This window comes from Rhinatrema bivittatum, chromosome 14, assembly GCF_901001135.1.
Source record: "Rhinatrema bivittatum chromosome 14, aRhiBiv1.1, whole genome shotgun sequence".
Classification (NCBI taxonomy): domain Eukaryota; kingdom Metazoa; phylum Chordata; class Amphibia; order Gymnophiona; family Rhinatrematidae; genus Rhinatrema; species Rhinatrema bivittatum.
In genome coordinates this window covers 17,402,800-17,426,261 of record NC_042628.1, presented here as the reverse complement: position 1 = coordinate 17,426,261, position 23,462 = coordinate 17,402,800, and the positions used below count along the sequence as shown (strand labels likewise).

General features: G+C 43.6%; 1 protein-coding gene across 1 annotated transcript; it reads right to left on the bottom strand.

Moving 5' to 3' along the window:
* Positions 1–2,501: 2,501 nt before the first annotated feature.
* Positions 2,502–23,412, bottom strand: CDR2 (cerebellar degeneration related protein 2). Its single transcript, XM_029577695.1, has 5 exons — positions 23,121–23,412; positions 14,385–14,497; positions 6,582–6,730; positions 5,465–5,629; positions 2,502–3,937 (listed from the first exon to the last, which is right to left on the bottom strand). The coding sequence occupies exons 1-5, from the start codon at positions 23,197–23,199 to the stop codon at positions 3,061–3,063; spliced, it is 1,383 nt and encodes a 460-aa protein (XP_029433555.1). The 5' UTR covers positions 23,200–23,412; the 3' UTR covers positions 2,502–3,060.
* Positions 23,413–23,462: the final 50 nt, after the last annotated feature.

Below are 23,462 nucleotides of genomic sequence, written 5' to 3'. Positions count from 1 at the left end.
CCAGTCTTGCCTGGGAGGACACAAGCGTTTGCTCTGTGCTGAGACCCTAGCCCAGCTCCAACAGAAGGCCTGCCTTGACCCTCATTAAATACAGTGCAAGATGGCTAATTAACATGAATCTTTATTGTACCTGTGGCTGTTGACAAATTAAATCTTTGTTGTTCACTATGCAGGTTATTAGTAAAGGATTTAGGGTATTAGCTCTATCCTGTGACCGGGGCATGCTATAACTTTATTTATTTTTATTAGGCCTATAGGTCTATTTCTAGGTACAGTGTGACCCTTAAATTACATGGAAGGTCTTAGCTGGTACTTTCTAGGACCCAATAAGTGTATTAGCAAAGTACTTCCCCAGCCGTAAGCTGGCAGCCCTGAGTAATGTTTAGGCCAACCCTCCAGCAGATGTTCCATTACTGGGTACAGTATTTGTCTGGCAGTGGTGCAAGCAACAGTGGAAGGAGTCATATTTACTGAAGTAGTCTTAAGCCTAGTGCTGCTGGCAGAGAGCCTGGGTGCCAGCCTAAGCCCAGCACCTTAGTCGTAGCTGCTAGAAACAGCACCGGCACTTTAACACTTGTACAAGCACACGGCAACCAGGCAGGGTTAACAGCTGCTTGCGCAGGCCCTGCTGCAATAGGCAATGAGAAGTATGAGTAGTAGAAAAGGCCTCAGGACATCACAAAAGCCAATGAAACAACTCTTAGAGCAGACACAAGCTGGTGTTGAGAGGCACAGGAAAGAGGGTAGATCACATGCATCTCCCCCTTTTTTTTAATTTGTAAGCATTAGTATAGGAATTACTTATAAACTATGTCCAGCATTTGTACCTGGACCCCACTGCCTCGTGGCTGTGAGATACTGGTGCTGCACGAGGAACAGCACACGTGCTACAGTGGCACAACAGTCCCTTCCTATAATACTAGAAATCCTTTACACTTGCTGTTACTTTAGTACTAAATTATCTAACAAGCAGGGGTGTCTCTCCCCCCCTTATAGCAAGCTGGGGTTTTTAAATGTAACTTGTTCCAAATCATACCAAGAACACTCTGCTCCCTTTCTTGCTTTAAAGATCACAGCCCTGGGAGAGGTAATGATTTTTTATTTTTTTTTTTATAAATAAGGATGTTTACTTCTCATCACTAGGGACTAGTCTTGTCTCCCCCCCCCCCCCCCCCAGCAAGCCCTGTCATTAATGCCCCTACACTGGCTTGCTTTGCAATTCTGTTTCTAACACAGAACAGGGGGTAGGAGACATTTTCAGTTTTGTTTTTTAAGTTGGTTGAATGATGGTAGGAGGTTTATGGCTGCCACTTGCCCAAATGAGGCTTAAGATAGAGGAAGAGGTACAGCAGCACTAGCTTAGGAGGTAATGCAGGTGGGTTGGCTTGTTCAGACACACATACAGCTCTAGCCATGGCAGCACTTTTTCCCCAAAGTGTTTAATACAAAGCAGGCCCCATCTGTGTTGGACAGTAAGTACAGGGGGGGGGGGGGGGGGGGGGGGGGGAGAAAAAAAAAAAAAAAAAAAAAGACAGGTATGGTAAAAATAGCTCCCCCTGGAGCAAAGGGAGTAATAGAGAGGCTGGAGCCAGTTACCCCTCTTCATTAAAGAACTGCTGAGCTTAAAGGCCTGGCCCCAATACCCATCAGTGCAACAGCACGTACAAGCCCTCTCTTGCAGGCTGCCTGCTGCACTCAGATAGCAGTGCAGAGTACAGACCATGTTAGAGTTACAGCCACTACTGCATCTGCCCCTCACAAAGCAGAGGATTGGTTAAAGCTCACTCTCCTTGTCACTGCCTTACAGGAAAAACCGATAACCACAAGAGACTCACGGTGGCATTTTTAAAGTGACCTAAAACCTCAAAAGTTGCCACCGGCGGAATGCCAGGACCTGCTTCTTGCCCCATTCTATGTCCAGCACCAAGCTCCTGGCCGGAAAGGCTGTGCTTTCATTGCATTTAAAGCCAACTCTCAAACTGCAGCCAAATACTTCCTCCCTTTAACAAGTAGAACCTAGACAGAAACATCCTACAGCAGCACAGAGCATGTAAAGTCTCAGTCCTCCCCCCCCCTTACCATGTGCCTACTTCCTCCCAGCCTCTGCTCTGCCTGAAGGCATCAGCCCATGGCCAGAGTGAGCCTGCAGGGCAGACACTGCTGCTGCTGCTGCCACCTCTGTAAAAACAGGAAGTAGATGCAGTCCTACTGAGCAAAAAAAAAAAAAAAAAAAAAGTCAATGCACTGCTAGCCAGCAGGGCCACTGCCTATGGGTTGTCTGGACTAGGCCAGCGGTTCATGGAAGTCTCCACAATGGGTACTACTGCCTCTTCATCCTACAACTCCCAAACCTGCAGCCTTCTCACAACCTTCCATTTGGAAGCCATTGCTCTGAAGGGGGGGGGGGGGCAAGCCAAGCCAACCCCAAAGCCGGTTTTCTGAAGTTAAAATACATATATAGTGCAAATCCAACAGCAGAAACAGGACCCTGAATTCTCTTGTATGCAGAGTTTAGACTTTTTTTTTTAATACACAAACTGTTTAGTCTTAATGCAGGTTTTTTGGTTATTCTTATACCACTAAACCCCAAACCAATAGTTCTAATACACAGCTCCATGCAGGCTAATGCCTATCTGTACACACAGTGACCGATGCAGACCACAACCCATTATGTGTCAATCTTTAACAGACAGGGTCTACCCTTCAAAGATCACTTAATACAAAAAAAAACAAAAACCCCAGACAGGACACACATAACCCCTCTATAGTTGTGTGTCATTCATTTCCAATATTTAAATGACAATTTAGGTACAAACATGCAGGGACTTTCCATTGCATTCTAAGGAATAAAGCTTTTTTTCTGTTATCACAGGGTGGTATTTGAGAGAAAAATAATAAATACAGCTTTGGATAGGCTAATCGCCACTTCCTTCCCCAATAAACCCAATCAGAACCAGCAATCCCGAGAGCTAATCCCAGCCACGAGATTTTGTCCTAAAAGGATTTTAACTTTTATAGTTAATATTTGTCTGCACTAAAGGCTGCTGCAGCCTCAGCTTTTCACACATCTGCTAAAGGCAGAGTAGAAAAATATTTGTGTTTCATTCTTTGTTCGCTTATTTCTTCCTTGGTTTTCTTAATACTATTAAAGATCTCTCGGAAAAGTGCTTTGTATTCTGGCTGTGCAGTCTGGGGCAGCTCTACCCGTGCTCTCGGGACGGACGCTGGGCTGCTGGGAGGTGAAAGGTCATCGTCTCTTGAACTCCGCAGGGAGTCCTTGAGGGTCTGCACAGCCTTCTGGCTCAATGAGTCGTTGTCCGTGTGGCACTTCTGAAGCAGCTCCTCGTACTTAACCTTCAGTGCGTTGTACTGCGCGTCCACCTCGTTGAGCAGAGAGATTCCCCTCTGCTTCACGGCCTCGGTCCTCCTGATACAGGTTTCTTCGTGGCCGTGGAGGATGTCTTCGGCCGTGGCGGCGGCGCCGAGAAGCGCCTGACCGCCGCTCCACCTCCGGGACTGCCGGCCGCTCTCTGGCACGGCGGCGGCGACCTCCAGCAGAAGGCAGGGGTCCAACTCTCTCCCGAGCGAGTCCTTCAGGGACAGAAAAAACCTTTCGGCGGCCAGTTTCTCCACGTTGCTGACGAAGGCGTTCTCCGAGCGGCACGCCTGCCGCATCTCTGCCACCTGCGCTTCCAGCTCCTGCGCCCGGGCTTTGCAGGCGTCCGAGTCCGCGAGCCTCTGCTCCAGGTGGGTGTTCTCCTTCAGGACCAGGCTGTACTCCTGCTCCATCCTCTCTCGCTTCTTCCTTTCCAGGTTCAGCTGGACCTGCAGCGCCGACAGGGTCTTCCGTAAAACGACGTTCTCTTCGTCCAGGGGACTCTGTTCAGACTGCAGGGACACAATTCTTTCCGCAAAGACATGATCGTACACAAAATTCCTGAGGAAGGAGAAAAAAAAAAACGACATGTATGGCTTTGCAAGTAGGTAGTACTTATGTACTAAATCACTGCATTTCACGCTACACCGACTCCAAACAGTAATAAATCAGTACATGTTAAAAACTGATCGCTATAGCTGTAAGTTTGCTAGGGATGTGCAGTGGGAAAAAAAAAAGTTTATTATTCGGTTCAATTTTTTTTTTGTTTTCTTGTGCACTAAACTAATTAGTACACATTAAAAATGAATGCACATACTTAATTGCACTTCTTTAGGGGGCAATATTCAGCCACTAGCTAGCCTGCAAATTTATCTGGATAAACATATCTGGCTTTGCCAGGATACTCTGCAGCACAGCTACACCAGTGAAAATACCCAATTATCTTAAAGTTAACTGGATCACTTTAGGACAACTCTTCAGGACAACCAGAGTCAGCCGGATAACTTATCCAGCTAGTTTAACTCCACCCCATATTATACAGAAATATTCAAGTCATAAGTTATTTGGCTAAATGCCACTGAATATGGATCCACTTTGTGATCAATATTTTCTTAGTGGACCACCAAAAATTGTCCTTTAGTTTCAACTGAAGAAATACAATGCAAATGGTTCATATGGGACGGAGTACTTTTCTATGCATTTCACATGGGCGAGCGTGTATATGCATAGCTGCAGCTGCCTCAAGTCACTGACATTATTTGGTTTCCTGGATGCACAGACTGAATGCTGCGTGATTTGTTTTGGACCAACACATCTGGGTAAGACATGATCAGTATGTCCAGATAAGGATCTCCCCCCCCCAAACCCCAAGCATTCAGAAAGGGCAGGAGCTGCATTGATGCCACTTTTGGCAATTTCAACCAAGCTTCCTATGCCTCATTTTGCTCCACTATAAGTGGGCAATTGCAGTCTTCCTTTTCTTCAGAAGCAGCTCTACAAACCAGATGTCAAAACCCTACTGCCCTATTACACACCCCGGAGATGGCCGCACTTAGGTTTTGCAAATGGTTGTGTCTGAAGGCCCCAGTAAATGCTGTAGCAAGAGCTAATTCTGCAGTATATTTGCATAATTTTCTAAATTTAAAAAGCACAGAAGTTTATTGAACATTTCAGATTTTTTTCTTTTCTTACATATTAAATTGAGAGCAGTTTCTGCCCCAAAGCTGCAGCAGCAAAAAAGTGGGAAGAGGAAAAAAAAAAACAAAACCAAAAACAAAAAACCCCAAATACGGCAAGAACCACAGCAGCTGGGAGCAACTGGCAGGATGTGCAAGCATCAGTTTACTGAGATTCCCTGGTAAACTGTGGCCTTGGTTAAAAAAAAAAAAATTGGCATCTTGATTGGATCAGAGGTTCACTAATGCATTAGCTCAAAACAGAGTACTTAGAATTACTTCACGATCTGGGAATCCCTAGATAAGCTGCGTTTGTGGAGAATTTTACTGCAGCCCTGTTGAAAAGCTTCCCCATGTGATCTACCGAGAGTGAGCAGTTTGCATGGACCCGGTGAACGTGCATGCGACTTACTGGCGAAGGTCATACAGCTCCTTTAGGCAGGAGACGCTGTGCATGGATTTGGACTGCTCCAGCCTCTCCCGACGCTGGCAGGCTGGGCCTGGCCTCTTCAAATCCTCCACTTCTTGCTGGAGTTCCTCCACCTGCGCCTGCAGGCCTTCGATCGTCTCCGTCAGACTGCAAGGGGCAGATGCAACAGCACAATTACAGTCCAGCCTGCTACACCAGTGGCACGACAGCCTGTGCCAGCAAAGCATCCGCTGTTCAACCAGGGGGTGTCCCTTGGCACCTCTCAGGTGCATAACACCTCACAAACAAAGTTACCAAGCAGTGTTTTCCTCCTGCCCTAAATAGGTTTCTGATATGTTCTGGCACGTTTTTGACCAGTTTTTCTTTTAAAAATAAATCCCACCCTATTAAGTTTCCCACATTTTTCAGTGGAACACCCAGCACTTGACACAGACTGATTTGTTCCTCAGTTTAAAGTTACTGTACAAGTAAAGGCACCTCCCTCCACTAGCAAAGATATAAGAAACAGGTCCTATGGACAGAGGGCATAATACAAAGCTGCCTCTTTTTAAAAAGGATGACAGTAATGCACACAAGTATTGACTGAGCTGAATTACAAAATAACAGATCTAATGTCTTTTGGGAACAGATAGTACTAGAGTTTATAAAGTGAAATACATCACTGACAGAACACGAACATACTTAAAGGGGTTATATCAAGGGAAACTGCTAGTCAAACTGAAAATCATGGGGAAAAACACATTTAAAGAGTAGCAAAGTGTGAAATTCAGCTCTACCATTTAATGTAAAATATATCCTGTACCATCAGTTGCACAGGATTTACATTCTCATCTATAGTTAGGGACCTTTTGTTTTCGTTTATTTCTCTCCCATTTCTGATTGTTACAATAATAGTTGATAAATTCCCAAGGAAAATACAGTTAAAAAGCTGAAAACAGAGTTCCCTATCTATAGTCCATTAAGAACTCCCCCCATGGCCACCAGAGCACGAGCCAGTTGGGAGACTTGCTGTCTGCTTTCTCACATCAGGAACTGAATGGCCACGGGACTGAGCTGCTCGGAGCCTAATCCAGACATCCCAGAGCCCAAGATGACCCACCTCATTATCTTCTGCTGCGACACCCTGCTGTCTGCGGCCATCTTCTGGTTGGCTTCCTCCAGATCCCGTGCCGTTGCATCCAGCTGCTCGTAGACTTTGGCATGCTGTTCGTTCATCTGTCGCAGAAGTTCCACCTGCTTCGTCAGGTACTAAGCAAAGTAAAAAGCACAGAATGTTACAAGCCATCAGCTGTACCCTGTAAAAATTAAATAAAAACCTGCTTCAGCTCCGTACAGATGTGTCCGCACATAACTCTGAACCTTGCTACCATCCTCAGCTACTGCTAAGTAAACACAGCAGAAAGCCAGATTTCTTCCACAGACCTGTTCTTTAGTGAATGAGACGGGATGAGCATTGGTCATCTGAATTTCCACAGTCTTGTGCAGGTCCACAAGGCTCCCTTCTCATTTGGTCTTTGACAGCTTTTCTTGGTTGGGTTTACATGGCTTGTCATGTTTATGCCCCTCTGGTCACCAGTATCAGGGAGACTGGGGCCACATTCATCCTGGCAGCAAAATCTGTTATGTTTGAACTCTTCTAAGTCTGAAGCCCTTTTAACTGGCTGGAACAGACATTAGTTGGGTATTCTACATAGGTACTTGGCTGAGCAGGTCTTCAGTTTAAAACGTATGTAAGTAATTGGGGTGTGTTAAAGACCTGTCTTCCAATTCACAAGTTGCTTAAAAAAAAAAAAAAGTTTCAAAATCAGGGTTTTTCAGCTGCAGAATTTACAGAATCTCAAAGTGGTTTGATACTCCAGTCAGGCTTTTGATTCAAGCATTAGCAGAATACGATCAGATTACTGCAATGCCATGTATTGCGGTTGTATGGCTTGCAACTGGTACTATATGATCCCCCATGTTGAATTTGCACTGGCTTTCAGAAAATTGTCATGGTATGTTAAGGTTTGTTGCCTAATATTTAAGAGCATTGAGGGATTTTAGGCCTGTTAACTCCAGAGTAACTATTTATACATTCCGAAGCATTCACTTTGCTCTCAAGGAGAGGGTTTGTTGGAAGTCCCCACAATAGGTCACCTGGCAGCAATTTGTCAAAGCGCTCCGATTTGGAACTGCAAGAGTTGCAGATTACTTGAGATTTGTAAAAACATGGCTATTTTCAAAGTATTTCGATTTTATTTGTCCTTGGGAAGGCATATGGATACTCCTGTTTTTCATGGTATTATTGGTTTGCTAATTTGGGGCGGGAAGATACTTGTGCCATTCATTAAATGTTTAGTGTATTGCAAAGAAGAACATTTGCTCTTTTTTTTTTTATTGCCACAAATTAGCACCCTTTTCTGGACCTCCAAGCTCATGCATTACACAGAGACCCAGCTCTGGCATTCAGAGCCACAGAAGCAAACCCCAGCCCAGAGAGCTAAATGATGAACTCACAGCCGGAAGGGAGACTGGACCAGTCCTACGTGTTCAGAGTTTCCCTAAGAGTTCTGCAATTTCTGGATGTTTTATTAGGCAGGGGTGGGGATGGGTTAGCTACAAGTGATTACAGGAGGTGGTTTCAAAAATGGGGCCTATCTGGAAGTAAGTTGGTAGTTGAGCTTTTAACTCCCTCCCCCAAATCTGCCATCCTTCAGGGATGTTAAAGTGTTCTAAACGAGCACAAGCCTGCAATGCCGAGGCTCTTAAACAGAGAGCTGTTTGCCAGAAGTTTGCAAATACTTTAATAACCAGTGCCACTAAAGCATTTTGATAATTTTCAAAAATGTCCATGCTGAAAGATAAGCAACCTGGGATCCTGTCAAATACTTGTGATTTGGATTGGCCACTGTTGGAAACAGGATACTGGGCTTGATGAGCCTTTGGTATGACTCAGTGTGGCAAGGTTTTGTTTTTTTTTAAAAAATAAAATATAAGGAGGAAGGGTGACAGAATGGGTAAAGGTCACGACAGCAACACCACTCCACATACACACATGGTTTACTGAAGAATTTTATCTATTACAGAAAAGGTATTGCAAATCAGAAAAGTTTTAGCAAGCCTTGAAAATAAAATTAAAAAAAAAATAAATTTTGAGTCAAATAGAATTTAGGTATTGCACAACAGTACGATGCAAACGAAATGTGTGGCTTTAGAAGGATTCCTTCAAAGTGTGCAGAACTGCACCGGAACTTAGAAGGAAAGGAAATGTAATTTTTTTTTTAAAACTAAAAATAGCAATGTGTGATCTTAAGGAAATAGAGGTAAAGGCTTCAAAAATCAGATTCTGGATTTTGTTCCCAATCACTTTTCCACAGCTTAAAACTTCCCAGGGACAGATTTGAACACAACTAGGGACAGAGACCTCCAAGCAGCTGGAAAAAGCAATTCTAGCTCCAATAAGGAAGGGCGTGTGAGGAGAGAGAGAAAAAAAAATATGGCTTTAGTGAGGTTGAGCAGAACAAGAGCTGCCCAAGCCATGTCAGTAACTGTGGAATTTCCTCCAAGAACCCAGTGTAAGCTGCGCAGCGCTGCATCGGTTTCTGGCCGCTGCTATGCACAAGTCACTTCCTGCATGATGAAACCAGCCAGCAACGCTGGAAGCCAAAGAGGATTTTAAGCTGCACTTTAATTCCAAGCTGCTGTAGCCACTCAGCAAAAACAAAAGGGCGGGCAGAAAAATTAGTCAGGTCTTTGTACATAAAAATCAAACCCCATGCATGGCTACGTCTCTAGTCAAGATACCCGGCAGCAGAAAACAATTTCTATAGATTATAAGAGGGACAGATGACAGAATTTAAACTGCAAACACACAGGAGAGGGAAAGAAAAGGCAGGTTTTTGTTTTTTTTTTTAATATTTCTTGAAAAGTGTTTCAGACAGGATGAAAGCCTCAAAACTGCAATTCCTGACCTTGAAGCCATCTAATTACACATTTGGTGCCCTCCTTTCCCGATTAAGCACTTCTGTTGTCTGTAGTTTCATTAAAGTAATCCTTTAAGTATCAGAGGAAGCTGCAGCAGGAAAGAGGGTCTCAGCTGTAAGGAACACCCAGGTTTCATTTGTAACCTAAACTAGAATATGGGGGGGAAAGCCATGGACAGTTCTGTCGCACTCAGACCTTACTATCCGATGGCGGAGTGGCAGTGCTGCAACGCTACCATGCATGGGATCTGGGTTTATTTCCCCTGCCCTCTTACAGCAGGGAAGCTCTGATGAAGCAGGCTTCCACCCCTTTCCCAGGGCTGTCAGAGGAAGTGGGAGAGAGGTGGGGAGAAGACCCCCTGTTAGCTGTAAATTGAGGCTCATACAGAATATAGCAATTTCACTTGAAGCCCAAAGGAATAGGAGGCAGTTGCAGAATGCAACACACTAGGTGCTCCCTTTTTCAATAAGATATTTCCCACCACAATAGGTATTCAGGTAGTTTAAAAAGTAAGATTCCAAATTAAATCCGGCACTGGACAGCTACATCAAACCTATGCACACATTAACTGGATGGAGGCTGAAGGACCTTAATCTGTATACCCTGCAGAAGAGATGATACGGACCTTCAGATACCGGAAAGGTTTTAATTATGCACGAACTTCAAACCTCTTCCATTGGAAAGAAATCAGTAGAACTGGGGGGGGGTGGGGGGGGGAAAGATTCCAGTGGGTGATGGACCCGAACCAACACCAGGAAATATTTCTTCTTCATGAAGAAGGTGGTGGATGTCGGGAATGCCCTTCTGGAGCATGAGATAAACACTGTGGATCCCTAAAGGATGGAACTGAAGAGGGTGCCTGGGAGTAACTGCCTGGTGCAGCTATTACTACAATTAGCCAATAAACCTGGATGCTTTTGATGCAATGCAACATTGCTCTCCACTTCAATGATAGAGGGAAAAGGGAGTCAGACAACTAATGGCACCTGATAAGCATGGGGGGTAACTTGCACGGAGCAACAGTTACTACCCTTAACCGAAGGCATGGGATTACTACCCTTAACCAACAAGCCTTGATGCTTGACACAACTGCAACATCGCTCTCTGCTTTGATGGTGAGGGTGGTGGAAGAGGAATTGGATTCAGACAACCACCAACACAGGCCTGACTTACAGTCTGGGGGACTGACGCACAGACATAGGTGAAAAAAAAGCACAAGCCCATAAGCAAAACATGGTACCACTGTCTGAATTCAAGAAAGCTCCTCACCCAGAAAAAATGTTGCTAGCAGTACATTTTTATGGGTTATCGTAAGGCTTGGGGATAACTGCACAGAGTGGCAGTTGCTACCCTTAAGAGAAACATGGGGGTAGCCTGCACTGCGTAGCAGATGCTACCATAAGAAGCTTGCTGGGCAGACTGGATGGACCATTTGGTCTCTCTCTGCCACAGTTACTATATATCCTGTTCTTCCCAGCTCTTGTCTAATCTATAGATCAACACAAGGAAAAAAAAAAAAAGGCTCAGTTGTACTGCTGGATTAGTAGAAAAAATATTCTCAATACAATCTATGGAGGAGATGTTTTCTCCCTTCTGGCACAGAAGGAGCTCCACTGAAAAGGGGGAGGGGGGAAATCCCCAACAGTTATACTTCTCCATTTCTCCTCCCAGATGCTGAAAGATTAAGAGCTTAGACAGTGATGGAAGGGTCTCAATGTCAGCAGCAACCCTGAAGACAGAAAACGCGAGACACTGTAAATCAAGCAGGCAGCCACGCCAGCATGGCCACCGTCACATTGTCTCAAGGCTTCAATGGCCCCGCGCTCGCCTTTCAGAAGCGCTCCGATCCCACGATCCTGCCACCGCCTCTTCAGGACATGCCACGCACTTTGCAGCAACACAGAATGAGTGCAGGAGCAGTACAAGGGCAGCCTCGTCTCTCACACATTTTTGTTGTGCAGTTATTTGGACAACCCCTTTTTCCTGAACATACAATTCTCTGGACTGATCTGTGGTTTTACAGGAACAAAAGAGTTAAAGGAAGATTGTTTCTTCCTGCTATGTCCCTCTCTGACATGGCTCCAACCATCTTCAGCTTTGAGGATCACAGAGCAGTCGCTTCGTATGGTCTGCTGAGTATCGCTCAGGTTCCCAGGCCCTCTACTATCCCCCCCCCTGAAATCAGGAGACACCAAGACCCCCAGCTGAGAGAAGGCAGCACAGGACCCTTCCAATCCTAAAAAGGAAAGGAACTCCAACAAGGAGGAGCCTGAACAAAGCTCCACACTCACTATTTTGCACTGGTTACTTTACAGCAGTCAGCCATAAGAACACAAGACATTGCCATACTGGGTCAGATCAAGGGTCCACCAAGCCCAGTATCCTGTTTCCAACAGCCGCCAATCCAAGTCACAAATACCCAACAAGTACCCAAACATTAAATAGATCCCATGCTACTAATGCCAGCAATAAGCAGTGGCTATTCCCTTTCATCAGTTTATGGTCTTCTCCAGGAACTTACCCAAACCTTTTTTCAAACCCAGCTAGACTAACTGCCTTAACCACATCTGCTGGCAATGAATTTCAGAGCTTAACTATGCATTGAATGAAAAAGAACTCAGATTTGTTTTAAAATGTGCACTTGCTAACTTTGTGGCATGCCCTCTAGTCCTTGTACTACCCGAAGGAGTGAACAACAGATTCACATCTGCTCAATGACGGTCAGCCACATTGATAAAAGGTATTCAACACACCCCATCTCAGACCTCTTCAAGAAAAAAAAAAAGCACATCCAGTGCACTTCAGCGTTATTAGGGGAGGACAATCCTGTTCGTGTATCAAAAATAAAACCAAGTTTGCAAGATGAAGACCTTGCTGAACAGAGCCCTCGCTTGTCCAAGCGGTGATGCAAGGCAAAGCCCAACGTTTCACGTTCTAATGACCAGCACACGTGTGCATACACAGTTCAGATCAGCTTATTAGGGCCATTTCCTATTGTGGAGCCGCACCCCCAACACCATAAAAACCTTTTATCTTTGATGCTTCATTGAACCCTCACCCCTCCACTGTTTGAGGAAGATCAAGGGGCAAGTGAATTGTGGAGCTGCACCACCTACTCTGCTGCAAGGGCAGTAATCCAGGATTAAGTTACTGAAATTCAGCCCATTATTTTAAAATTAAAAATAAAAATTGTGTTTGGGAGTTAACAGTTTACATAAGAGGAAGTACTGTAATGCACTCATTGAGCATCAGTTGTACACATGGTAACTTGATACCGTGCCTCTTCTTGTTTCGAGGGGCCATATGCATCTGTATGTACACTTTCTTCTTTATTCAAATGTAATAAAATCTTAAAAATAAAGAAATAAAAATTGTGACCCTTAGCCCTTGGAGCGATTCTCTTACCCTTTCTAGTTTCCACAAGATTCAGGAATTCCACTATAATGAGCACAGAGTGTGGGTAGGGGGCCTCACGCGCCTTTATTCAAAAGGCTTCAAAAGTCTGGGATGAGCCCTCATCTCACGACCATGTTAGTGCGCCTAACACTTTTTAAAAGGGAAAAAAAATTCTATTCAAACACTTAAATATAAAATTTGGAGGTGCTTTACATTAAAGAGCATAGGCCGTTTGTTTTCTCACCAATCCCAGTTAGATCACCTCTTCACTGGTCTGATGGTCATTAAAAAAAAAACCCTGCACACCACACCCCCCTCTGCAGCTCAGTCACACAAAAGCTCTGCTACCACCTGGAGAGAGCAGTGGAAAAGGCCTTTCATAGAACTCCATCCAGCTCCAGTTGTTTGCTGTGATGAATCTCCTGATCCAAACAGGAATACAAGAAGGGATCAAACTGTACAGCTATCACTCCCCTCCACTATTTGATAGTAAACTTTCAACGAATACATATGGCCTGTTATATTAAAGATGGTTAGGCACGAAAACCTCTGTTCCTGAGTGACTTGCACACTGTGGCTCGAGCCTCAGTCGTGACCGTGGATTACTGTCATTCTGGGTTTCCATCTCCAGCAACCCTCATGCTTCAAACTTGCACAGAACGTGGCTGCATGCGAGGACGCTACTCCCGTTAACTGGGAGAACTACATGAGCTCTCCCCTTGGACAAAAAGCAAAGGTTGAGGTCGTCGCCATCATGCTTGTAAGGGCTCTGCGAGGGAATAGCCCAAGTACTCCAGATCAACCTTGAAAGTACAAGTCCAGCTAAGCAGGGCACTCAAAGAAGGGTCGACAAGCCCTGCATATCCTCTGTACAGAAAGCAGTGAAAGATCCTTCCACTGCAGGGCCAGTATTAGGGAGTTTTCTTCTGCTGGCTCCTTGTCAGGAGGTGGACTACCTCAGTTTATATTAAAAAAAAAAAAAACCCTCAACTTATTTTTCCACACAAGCTTTTGGTTTGATAGTCAAACCCTAGAGCCAGTTTAAAAACAGAAGTTTCTGGTTTTTGCCTGCGATTCATGCTATTTTGTATTTAATGTTTTACAATGTATGGCATGGTGTAATTTTAGTTTTGTGATTATGTAGCATAGATATGGCTTTTGTGTTCACCGTATTGAAATTTTATGGTATTTCACACTAGTAGGATAGAAATCTGTGAACCAAAGCCACCTCTCTGCTGCAGCCCTAACAGCAAATCCCCAAGAATCAAGAGGAAATGAACATACAATCAGCCTAGGGGCAGGAATACAAGCAGACATCTGTGGAATTCTACTTCGTTTTCAGCAGGTAATTCATTAAATGCTCAGACAAATTGGGCATTCCAATAAAAGAATTCTAGTAACGGACTTAGATAAAAAAAAATGAAACCCAAGACACTAAAGGCAGCTACGTTTTGCGGGACACAGACGTGAGCTTTTGAGACAGAGGCCCCGCCTGGATTTTTGTGCTAATTTAGTGCCGTGGTCCTGCAGGCCCGGGTGCTACCTCGATTTCCTGCAGCTGCTCCTGGTTGGTTGTGTACATCTGCTGCAGGGACTCCTCCAGCTCCGTATTCCGGTCTAGCAAGGTCTTCCCCAGCTCGGCCGCAAGGTACAGATCTTTAGAAAGAAAGAAGGGGAGTCACACTTAGTATGCAATTCAAAAAATTTATCGCGAATTACATTATGGCCGTTTCGGCATATCGCACAGCCTAATGCCAAGAAAAGAGGTGTAGTTATTACCGGCATTAAAACCATGCAATAGCATGTGTTATGCTATCGCATGGTGCAATACTGCCCCTCATTTTCCTAAATTCCACCCAAACTCCTCCCTGATCCCACCCCTCCCAAAAATTTGCATTCGTGCCATGCATTAATGCATTATCGCGTGCATTAATGCCATAATGATTTTGATGAATGACCCTATTAAAAGAAAAGCGGGGATATGTAAAACTGAAAGTAATTCTCATATGCAAATACAAACAGAGGAGAAAACGCATTTTAAACAAAAAAAATCAATTCATTAAGAGTTATAAAGAGACTGATGGGGAATTAAAGTTGGAGAAATGAGTTGATCTTTGCAGAAAATGAATTTAATGTAATAGATTGTTGGCTGTGACATATGTATACCTCTTGATGGCTAGCACTGAATTTGTATAGCTATGCCACTGAATATCCTTGTGGTTTAGCCAGATAAGTTATCTGGTTAAGTTACTGAATATCTACCTCCAAATGTTTATAAAGACTGCTAACCCAATAAATGTCTTTTCTGAGTCAAATTCATTCATATGCACACAGTGAATAATCTGAAAACCAGACTAGCTAGGGAGTACTCCAAGACTGGTTGAAGAAAAAAGTAAGTGTGTGTGCGCACACTAAGCCAGGCCCAGCATACACCCTAGTCTGGTTTTCACATTATCCACAATAAATTAGCATTAAGGCATGCAAATATTAGATACATATTTATCATGGGAATCCTGAAAACCTGAATGGCTAGGGGAGTACACCCAAGAAACAAGGATTCCAATACATTATATAAATAAAACCCAATTTTAATGTGTGTCCATCATGTTCTAATGATGTTGCCACCTTGTGGCCATGACTGCTACTGCAGCCTCATGTTTCCTCGGGACACCTTTGCTACAAGGCAGCCTGAGAAGAAAGAGGGAGAATGCTGGAGGTGAGAGGGCAGGGGGCTCGGGCACCATGCAGTGTGGACCAGGGATTCCTTGCCAAACCCCCCCCCCCCCCCAAACACACACTGATCCCAAGGAACTTGAGCAAAACGCTCTCTTGAAATTTCAATGGGAGTTTCAACAAGCTTATAGGTATGTGTTTATATCGATATAATTTTTTTTTTTGTTTTAGTTTGTCCTGCCAAGGTACAGTCTGATCCTCTGCTTGGTAAATACTAAAATGGATCCACTGGCTAAAAACTGCTGAACTGAGAAGACAGCTTCCTAAAGTGAGGGAAGGCCACAGGGATGTGTTTTTGTCAGGAATTCACCCAGAGTCCTAAATGAATTCCATTCCAAGTACAGAACACCTAGCAATTGCCAGCTCGAACACTGGAAAGTTAACTGCGGTCCCAATAATGCAAGTTTTTAAAATCGGTATCAAGCAGGAAGCCAGCGATTTGGATCAGATTTCCAACATTTCGGCAGATTGAGGAGGGGTTTTTGATTTTGTTTTTTTTTACTCAAATATTTGTATCCTGCTGATTCCAGTTTGTTCATAAGATTGGAACCTCTTATGCAAATTAAGGGGCATGAAAGCCCCTGACCCCTGTTGGATGAGCTGAACACACCACAGCAGGTACAGCATGTCTGGAGACCTTTTTTTTTCTTCCAGTTTTGAGGAATTTCAATTAAAAAAAAAAAAGTGGAAACTGATTGCTACAATAAGTGAAATTGTTACAACTTGAAAAATCCCAGGAAAAAAAAATTGAAAATAAAGGACCCTTTGCAATCTTTACTCCAATAAAGGCAAATAAAAAAAAGGAACTTCCTCACTAATAACCTGCCAATTGATAAAACTGTGCTAGAGAATGTGCTCAGCTGAAAAACCCCTTTTCCCACTATTATAATGTAATATCTGGTGTATACATCACTCTGTGTGAATTACTGCAGAGAGGGCTTCATTAGAGAAAGCATCATTGATCGGCATAAGAAGAAAAAGTACTATTAGAGCTGAGGGAAGAACAAAGCAAGGTCATTTTAGAGACTTTATTGCCAGGAGAGAGAGAGAGAGAGAGAGAGAGAGGCAGCAGAAGATTAACCCCTTCAGTGGAAAATGAAGCCTACTTTTCATCACTTAACATTCGGTGGTTGGATAATCCCTGCTCTAACACCGCAGGTCCAGGACCAGTCAGAGCTCCAGCCACTGTTCTATTATTCAGATGCCGTGCTGCTGCTTTTGAGAAGTAAATTCAAGACAGAAATCTGGCAACAGCCTGGAGAGAGGCAAGAGGAAGCCAAGTCGATTTCACTAGGATTTGTACATATGGAACAGGATACAAGCGCCACCTTTATCAAAGTCTGGATCATTTTCTCACTGGAGCCGAAGCTTTACTAGTTTACTTAAAACTGCTGCTAGGTGCACAAAAGAATGAATAACCTACAATTACAGAACAGTCAGTCGTGTCCTGCTGCAATTCAACCTTCAATAATTTGTTAGTTTTGCTGTAATAATGCTTTGGTTTCTTAATGCTGGAAGTTACTCCACCTATGACCAGGAGTTAGGTTCAGCCCTAGACACCTGAGTTCGTGGTATGGGGGTCCCATACTCTGCATATATGTGCACAAATTGTTTTCTGCTTAGTGGATGTGATTATGCATAGAGCAGGGGACTTGTGTGCATATCATGAGTTTGGAGCGCAACTTGTGTTTTCTGCACACAATGTTCACAAAGTGTGTTTTGTGTGCATAAATCACGTTTTGTTTGCACATTTTTGTATTGGTATGTTTATACACTCCTGATGCATTTTCATGTTACCTTATTGCATCAGGAGTTTTTTTCATTACTTGTGTACTAAAACATACACTAAAGTTCAGCACAATTTTTACTCACTTATTACCATCAGGTAACAAGATTTTCCCAGTTCTAACTAAGACAAACTGAAGCTGTTGGGCGGTTCTTGCCACCTACCAGCAGAGGGCCTCAGTGGTGGTCTTGGGCATTCTGGTTAGTTCTCCCAGGTCTGTGGCCCACACTTCCTGCTGGCAGCCATCTTGTTCCTGTGTGGACGGTGATATTTCAGGCTCACAGTCTGCACTTGGCCTTGGATTCAGTCCTATGTATGTTTGCTCCTAGTTTGCTTTGTGTATCCAGTCTCCCCCAGTGGTCACCTTTGTGTCTCCAGGTTTGAGTTCTACATGTGTTAAGTGTATCTAGTTAGTCCTATCCAAGTCCTGCCAGCTAATAGCACCTAAGAAAGTATATCCCCACAGAAAAAAAAACTCCGAAGTTTGCCTCACATCAAGTCCTTTTAGCCTACAATATTCCAAGACAGCAAGCTTTTCATACTTTAAAAACCACAGAACAAAAATGGGGGCAAGTCATTTAAACTCTTGACCTACACCAAGGTAAAGTCCAGTTCATATCATCTCAAATGCAGAATGTCTCAAAAAATAAATCTGATCTTATCAACAGAAGTTAGGAACAAAATGTAAGCTCTGAGCCATGGTGGCTTCGTTCTCAGAGATTTTGTTACTATAACTCAGAAACAACTTCTCAGCATACATGCTTGGTCAGTAAGCACGCTTGCTGCTTTTGTTGGTGTTTAAATTTTGAGTATAGCCAAAGCACAAGCAGCCCTGTATTTCCTCCTGCAAAACAACTCTGGGCCCAGCAGCCACGGGACCTGTAGACTCATTCATCTCTTCTACAAGACGCTCTTCGGCAGCATCAGTAAAGTCATTGGTAGGCACCGGTAAGGGGAGAGGTTGTGCTGCGTTTCTCAGTGTCTCCCCCGCGGAAAGTGGTGCACCCAAACCAAATTGTTCTCCCAAATGGGGTCTTGCATTAGCAGTTTTTGGGGTCTATAGCCCCCAAGAAGATTTGCGGACATGGCAGAAGCTGGATAAGACAACTTAAGATGTCAGTGTAAGTCAGAATACAATTTTTTTTTAATCTAAATTTTAACTCAACTGCAGATCTGGAAATTGCTGACTCTCAGAGTAACAGAAATAGCAACAAAAAGTCGCCTTGGATGTTTTATGACATGCTGTGGTGGATATTAAAGCTTAGGCCAGTTCTGTATTCGCTTCAAAGCAAAACTAATAGCGATCAACTATGTAAAGTGGGCAAGCAGGCTCTGCTGTCGAGAAAAAGTGGAAGATTCCATTTATAAAACATTTAAGGGATCTCCCTTCCTTAACAAGGCACTGTTTGTGAATCTGATGGTAACGGAAAATTCCCTGAAGTATCCAAGAGCTGTGAAGTTTTCCCACATTAAAAAAGTGTTAACCTGATATAGTTGTTAAAGAAATATACGCGTCAATGTTGTAGGGTTGTGGAGACCCTTTCACTGCTCCAGAATTAAGGCTCAGCTCATGATCTCACAGAGCGATTCATTAAATTTAGGATTTAAAGACTTACTTTTCTAATCTCCTTTAGTTCTGGAAGGAGATGGAGGTTTAGTAGGAAAGCCATCCCGGCGATACTTAGACACTACCTTTTTAATTATCAGGATAATGCTTCGACCTGGTAGGTTTTTCAGATGAGAGGACGAAGTTTCTGACCCTATGGCAAGAGATGGGAGCTGTGGATTGGATTTTGTCCTTTTAGTATCCAGCTAAAAATAGGATCAACGAAGAGGATGATTTTTTAACTTCTGGGACATGGAGAACTCAACTTCTTTGCCATCAGGGCAGATCACGTATGGTGTTCCAGGCTGCTACTGTCTGAGTGGCCAATAGGCGAGCACCAGTGATCTTTTTCCCCATAGATATTTAAAAAAAAAAAAAGTAGTACCTTTACTGGGCTTGCTACACTTCTTTCTGAAAAATATGCCTCCACTGTTCAGACCAGAGGAAAGATCAAAAATATATATTAAGGCAATACCATTTTATTGGAATAACTTTAGTTTGTTAACTTTTATGTGGCATCACTAGCCAATGTCGGACTTTGCCATAAACAAAAAGCATGTTGGGGTTATTACATGCATGACTGAGGTCATAATAGGTATATAAAAATTAAAAATAAATAAATAAATAGGAAGAAATGATCCAAAATAGTCTCATATTTAAAAAAAGGGCAGAGACAGAAAGGAATATTTGGGCAACATTAAAAAAAAAAAAAAAAAAAAAAAAAAGTCATTTCTGCTCATTCTGAGCTCCACAGCTCTGAGTTCTCCTCATTCTGATTGCCAGGTTGAAAGACTATGAACTTTAGTGTTACATTTTCATCCAGATCTCTGCCATACAAAAGATCAGATTAGATGCTTCACTATCCCTAGAATTACCACAGAAGTTGTACATTTTTTTCATCCATCTTTATTTACCCATCCTGTTCCATTACAAATGGAAAGTAATTGAGAGGTCATTTATAAAGTTCAGTACCCAAAACCTGGATGCAAGTAGCTCATGAGTAAGGCAAAACAGTAAAAAAGACACTGAATGCCACCATAGCTAATGCTCAGCCTCCTGTCTAGGAATTACCAACTTTTTATTCAGCTGCTGTGCCTGTTCCCTGTATAACATGAATACATACATCGCTAATACTACTAGGCAATTCAGAAGTTGTACCAGTGACCTCAGATAGTTCCTATATTCACAGCTCGAAAGCCTGTTCTCCCCCGGCTCATATGTCCTTGGACAACGTGAAAACCTGTTCTCCCACTGGTTCTTGTGTCCTTGGTCATTTCACTACTATCCAGTTTATCAATTTAAACCAGCATAACTGGGTACGAAGCAGATTGTGTCCATTGTAGTTAGCATATGTACCTATTTTCTTGTGCACAGCATACAGTGAGTAATTACAGAAAGCAATCATGGGGGTAACAAAGTTTAATTTTAATGAGCTGCCTAATGGTATCTGTAGATTGCATTCTGGCTCAATAGGATCCTAATGCACTTTCCGGTTATATTTCTGGCATGAACCTTCTAACTTGTCTGGTTCTTAAACTGGTGCCCTGGCTGCAATGCAGGTCCAGTAGGGGAACATTATCTTTCAGCTGCGAAACCTCTCTTCTGTTAGTTTCCTAGCTGAGTCAGGAAACACACTGCAAGCCCAAGAAAGAAGTATTTTGCATGCAGAAGGGTAAAGCTCTTAAGTCTGTTTTACCAGAAAAAAAAAAAAAAAAAAAAAAGGTGAAATGGACAACATGGCCACTAAACTGCTACTGAGTTGGAGGAGAACAGACTTCACCACACATCCCCATGTGTGAAATGGATTCAGAGTGCCTTTCTTCACACCTGGCAAGTATGCTAAAAATCAGATTGCATTACATTGAGAAAAAGTCTTTTTGATAAGAGATCCTAAACTGCAGCAGGTGATTAATTTCTCTTAACCTCATGCCATCTCATCTGAACTACAAGAGTTCATTTCCATATAAATGGAAACTATAGGTTACTCCTGCACCACTCTTTGTGAATCCACCTGTTGCCTCAGCTTCTCATCTATTCCCCACCCTCTCTCAGATTCCAAGCTAATTAAAGAAAGAATAAAATCATAAAAGCAGCACAAGTGACAAGTTACTAGGTCACTGCCCCAATGAGCTTACAAGTCAAAGTTCTGAGCACAGGAGAGACCTTGCTGAAGGTCACACACATTGGTAGAGAAGGAACAAACATACCAGAATAGCTCATATTAAAAGAAAACGGATAAGACGCATTGGAATGCAATTATCCAAGCTCATGTTTTCTCCTCCCCCCCCAATCCTGAAACTTAAAACTTAAATCCCTGCATTTGGAGAGATGATGGACCAGCAGTGTAGTGGGAGATGCAATTATGTCACAGAATATTCCTGGCATGGAGCCATTTTCTCAATTTGCTGAGAGAGTGCAGTGTCTCAGCACCTTCTCTGCACGCCTGCAAATACCAGCTTTTGTGAAGCCTCTCATTAACATGATTACATGGCTAGAAATGTCTCAGGTAACCAAAAAGTGCTGGAAGGGACATGAACAATTACCACTCAGAGGCCAAACAATTCAGCTTACTTTAAGGTTTAGCTGTAAACATCCCAACAAGCGTTTCAGAAAAAGTCTGTTCCTTAAGCAGGACACACCCAGTGACAGCCTCAGTGCATCACTACCTGAGGGCTCTCACAGGGACTGGATTTCCAGAACACTGGGGGGGGAACGCCAAGGGAATTTTAACTTTGAATCTTTATATCAGAATTACATTTGTTTGGAATTAGCAAAATCACGAGAAGGAATAGGAAAGAAATTCAGATCTTGGGACTATATTCTCCAATTCTGTCAGAAACGACTCCATCTTCTTTTAATTAAGAACTTAAGAAATTGCCATGCTGGGTCAGACCAAGGGTCCATCAAGCCCAGCATCCTGTTTCCAACTGAGGCCAAACCAGGCCACAAGAACCTGGCAATTACCCAAATACTAAGAAGATCCCATGCTACTGATGCAATTAACAGCAGTGGCTATTCCCTAAGTAAACTTGATTAATAGCCATTAATGGACTTCTCCTCCAAGAACTTATCCAAACCTTTTTTGAACCCAGCTACACTAACTGCACTAACCACATCCTCTGGCAACAAATTCCAGAGTTTTATTGTGTATGGAGTGAAAGAGAATTTTCTCTGATTAGTCTTAAATGTGCTACTTGCTAACTTCATGGAATGCTCCCTAGTCCTATTATTTGAAAAATGTAAATAACCGAGTCACATCTACTCGTTCAAGACCTCTCATGATCTTAAAGACCTCTATCATACCCCCAGCCGTCTCTTCTCCAAGCTGAACAGCCCTAACCTCTTCAGCCTTTCCTCATAGGGGAGTTGTTCCATTCCCCTTACCATTTTGGTCGCCCTTCTCTGTACCTTCTCCATCGCAATTATCTTTTTTGAGATGCGGCGACCAGAATTGTACACACAGAATTGGATGTAACAGAGAAAGATTTTAGCTAACAAACGAAAAAAATACTTTCCCTCTGTTACTTTCTCCTAGTAAGGACTGCTTTAAGCGCAAGGCAAGTCACTTTATTCAAACCAAAGAGCTTCTGGTCTTTAAAAAGAAGAAATACAGAAAACAGTGTCCGATAATGCCTGCAGGAATGCAATAAGATGGTACATTAAGAGTTTGTAGTTACACTGTATGCAAAATGGAACAGAAACTTCATAGGTTACGTTAACCTTTCCAGTGTCGCCCTAGAAGCTTTCCTTCAGATCATAGTTTTATTAAGTCTCCCATGATGCGTAAAAGGATGTCTGTATCTTCGTTTGACAGATGCACTGCGGCGGAGAAATAATCGGCTATTTTTAAGCAGATCAAAAGAAACCGATATTCTTACAAATGATAGAACTCGGGAGGGGAAGGCAGGGAAGTTAAACTAAAAAACGGAATCAAAACAGATACTTCGTAGTTGGAAGAGAAATGAGTGAGGACCTTCGCACACCGCATCCCCTGCAGCGAAAACAAAGAAGAGACAAAACGTCGACGCCTCCGTGCGCTCACTGTACTCGGACAGCGGCTTCACCTGCCCAGCAGCCCCACCCGCGGCTGCTTCTCTCGTCTCCCCGAGCCACTCGCCCAGGAAGGGCGAGCCCACGCCGCCCCACCGACTCACCCTGCTGCAGGTCCCGGTGATCGTACCAGGGCTCATCGTCCTTGATGTCGAACTCCTCCACGAGGCTGTCGGTCAGCATGCTTGCGCCGGCAGGAGACGGCAAGGCGCTGCCCGGGAAGTCGCAGACGGCCGCCGAGCCCACTCCGCCCACCGGGGGCCCGAACGCTTCCGAAGGCCTCCGAACCCCTCCAGCGGAGCCGAAGGAGCCGCAACGTGGCACTCGCTTACTCTTAAAAGAGGCTTGGAGCCGCCGTTCGAACGCGATGCTCTGACGTCACGACAAACCCGTCTGGTTGGCCGGGCGCGCGCTAGCCAATCCCCGAGGAGGGATGGTTTTTTTTT

Bases quoted from the DNA above. Each gene is read 5' to 3' on its own strand.
- CDR2 (XM_029577695.1), bottom strand. From the start codon at position 23,199: ATGCTGACCGACAGCCTCGTGGAGGAGTTCGACATCAAGGACGATGAG. The intron at 14,498-23,120 runs GTGAGTCGGTGG...TTCTTTCTAAAG, and splicing joins TCACCGGGACCTGCAGCAGG to ATCTGTACCTTGCGGCCGAG. The intron at 6,731-14,384 runs GTAGCACCCGGG...TACTTTGCTTAG, and splicing joins AGCAGCTGCAGGAAATCGAG to TACCTGACGAAGCAGGTGGA.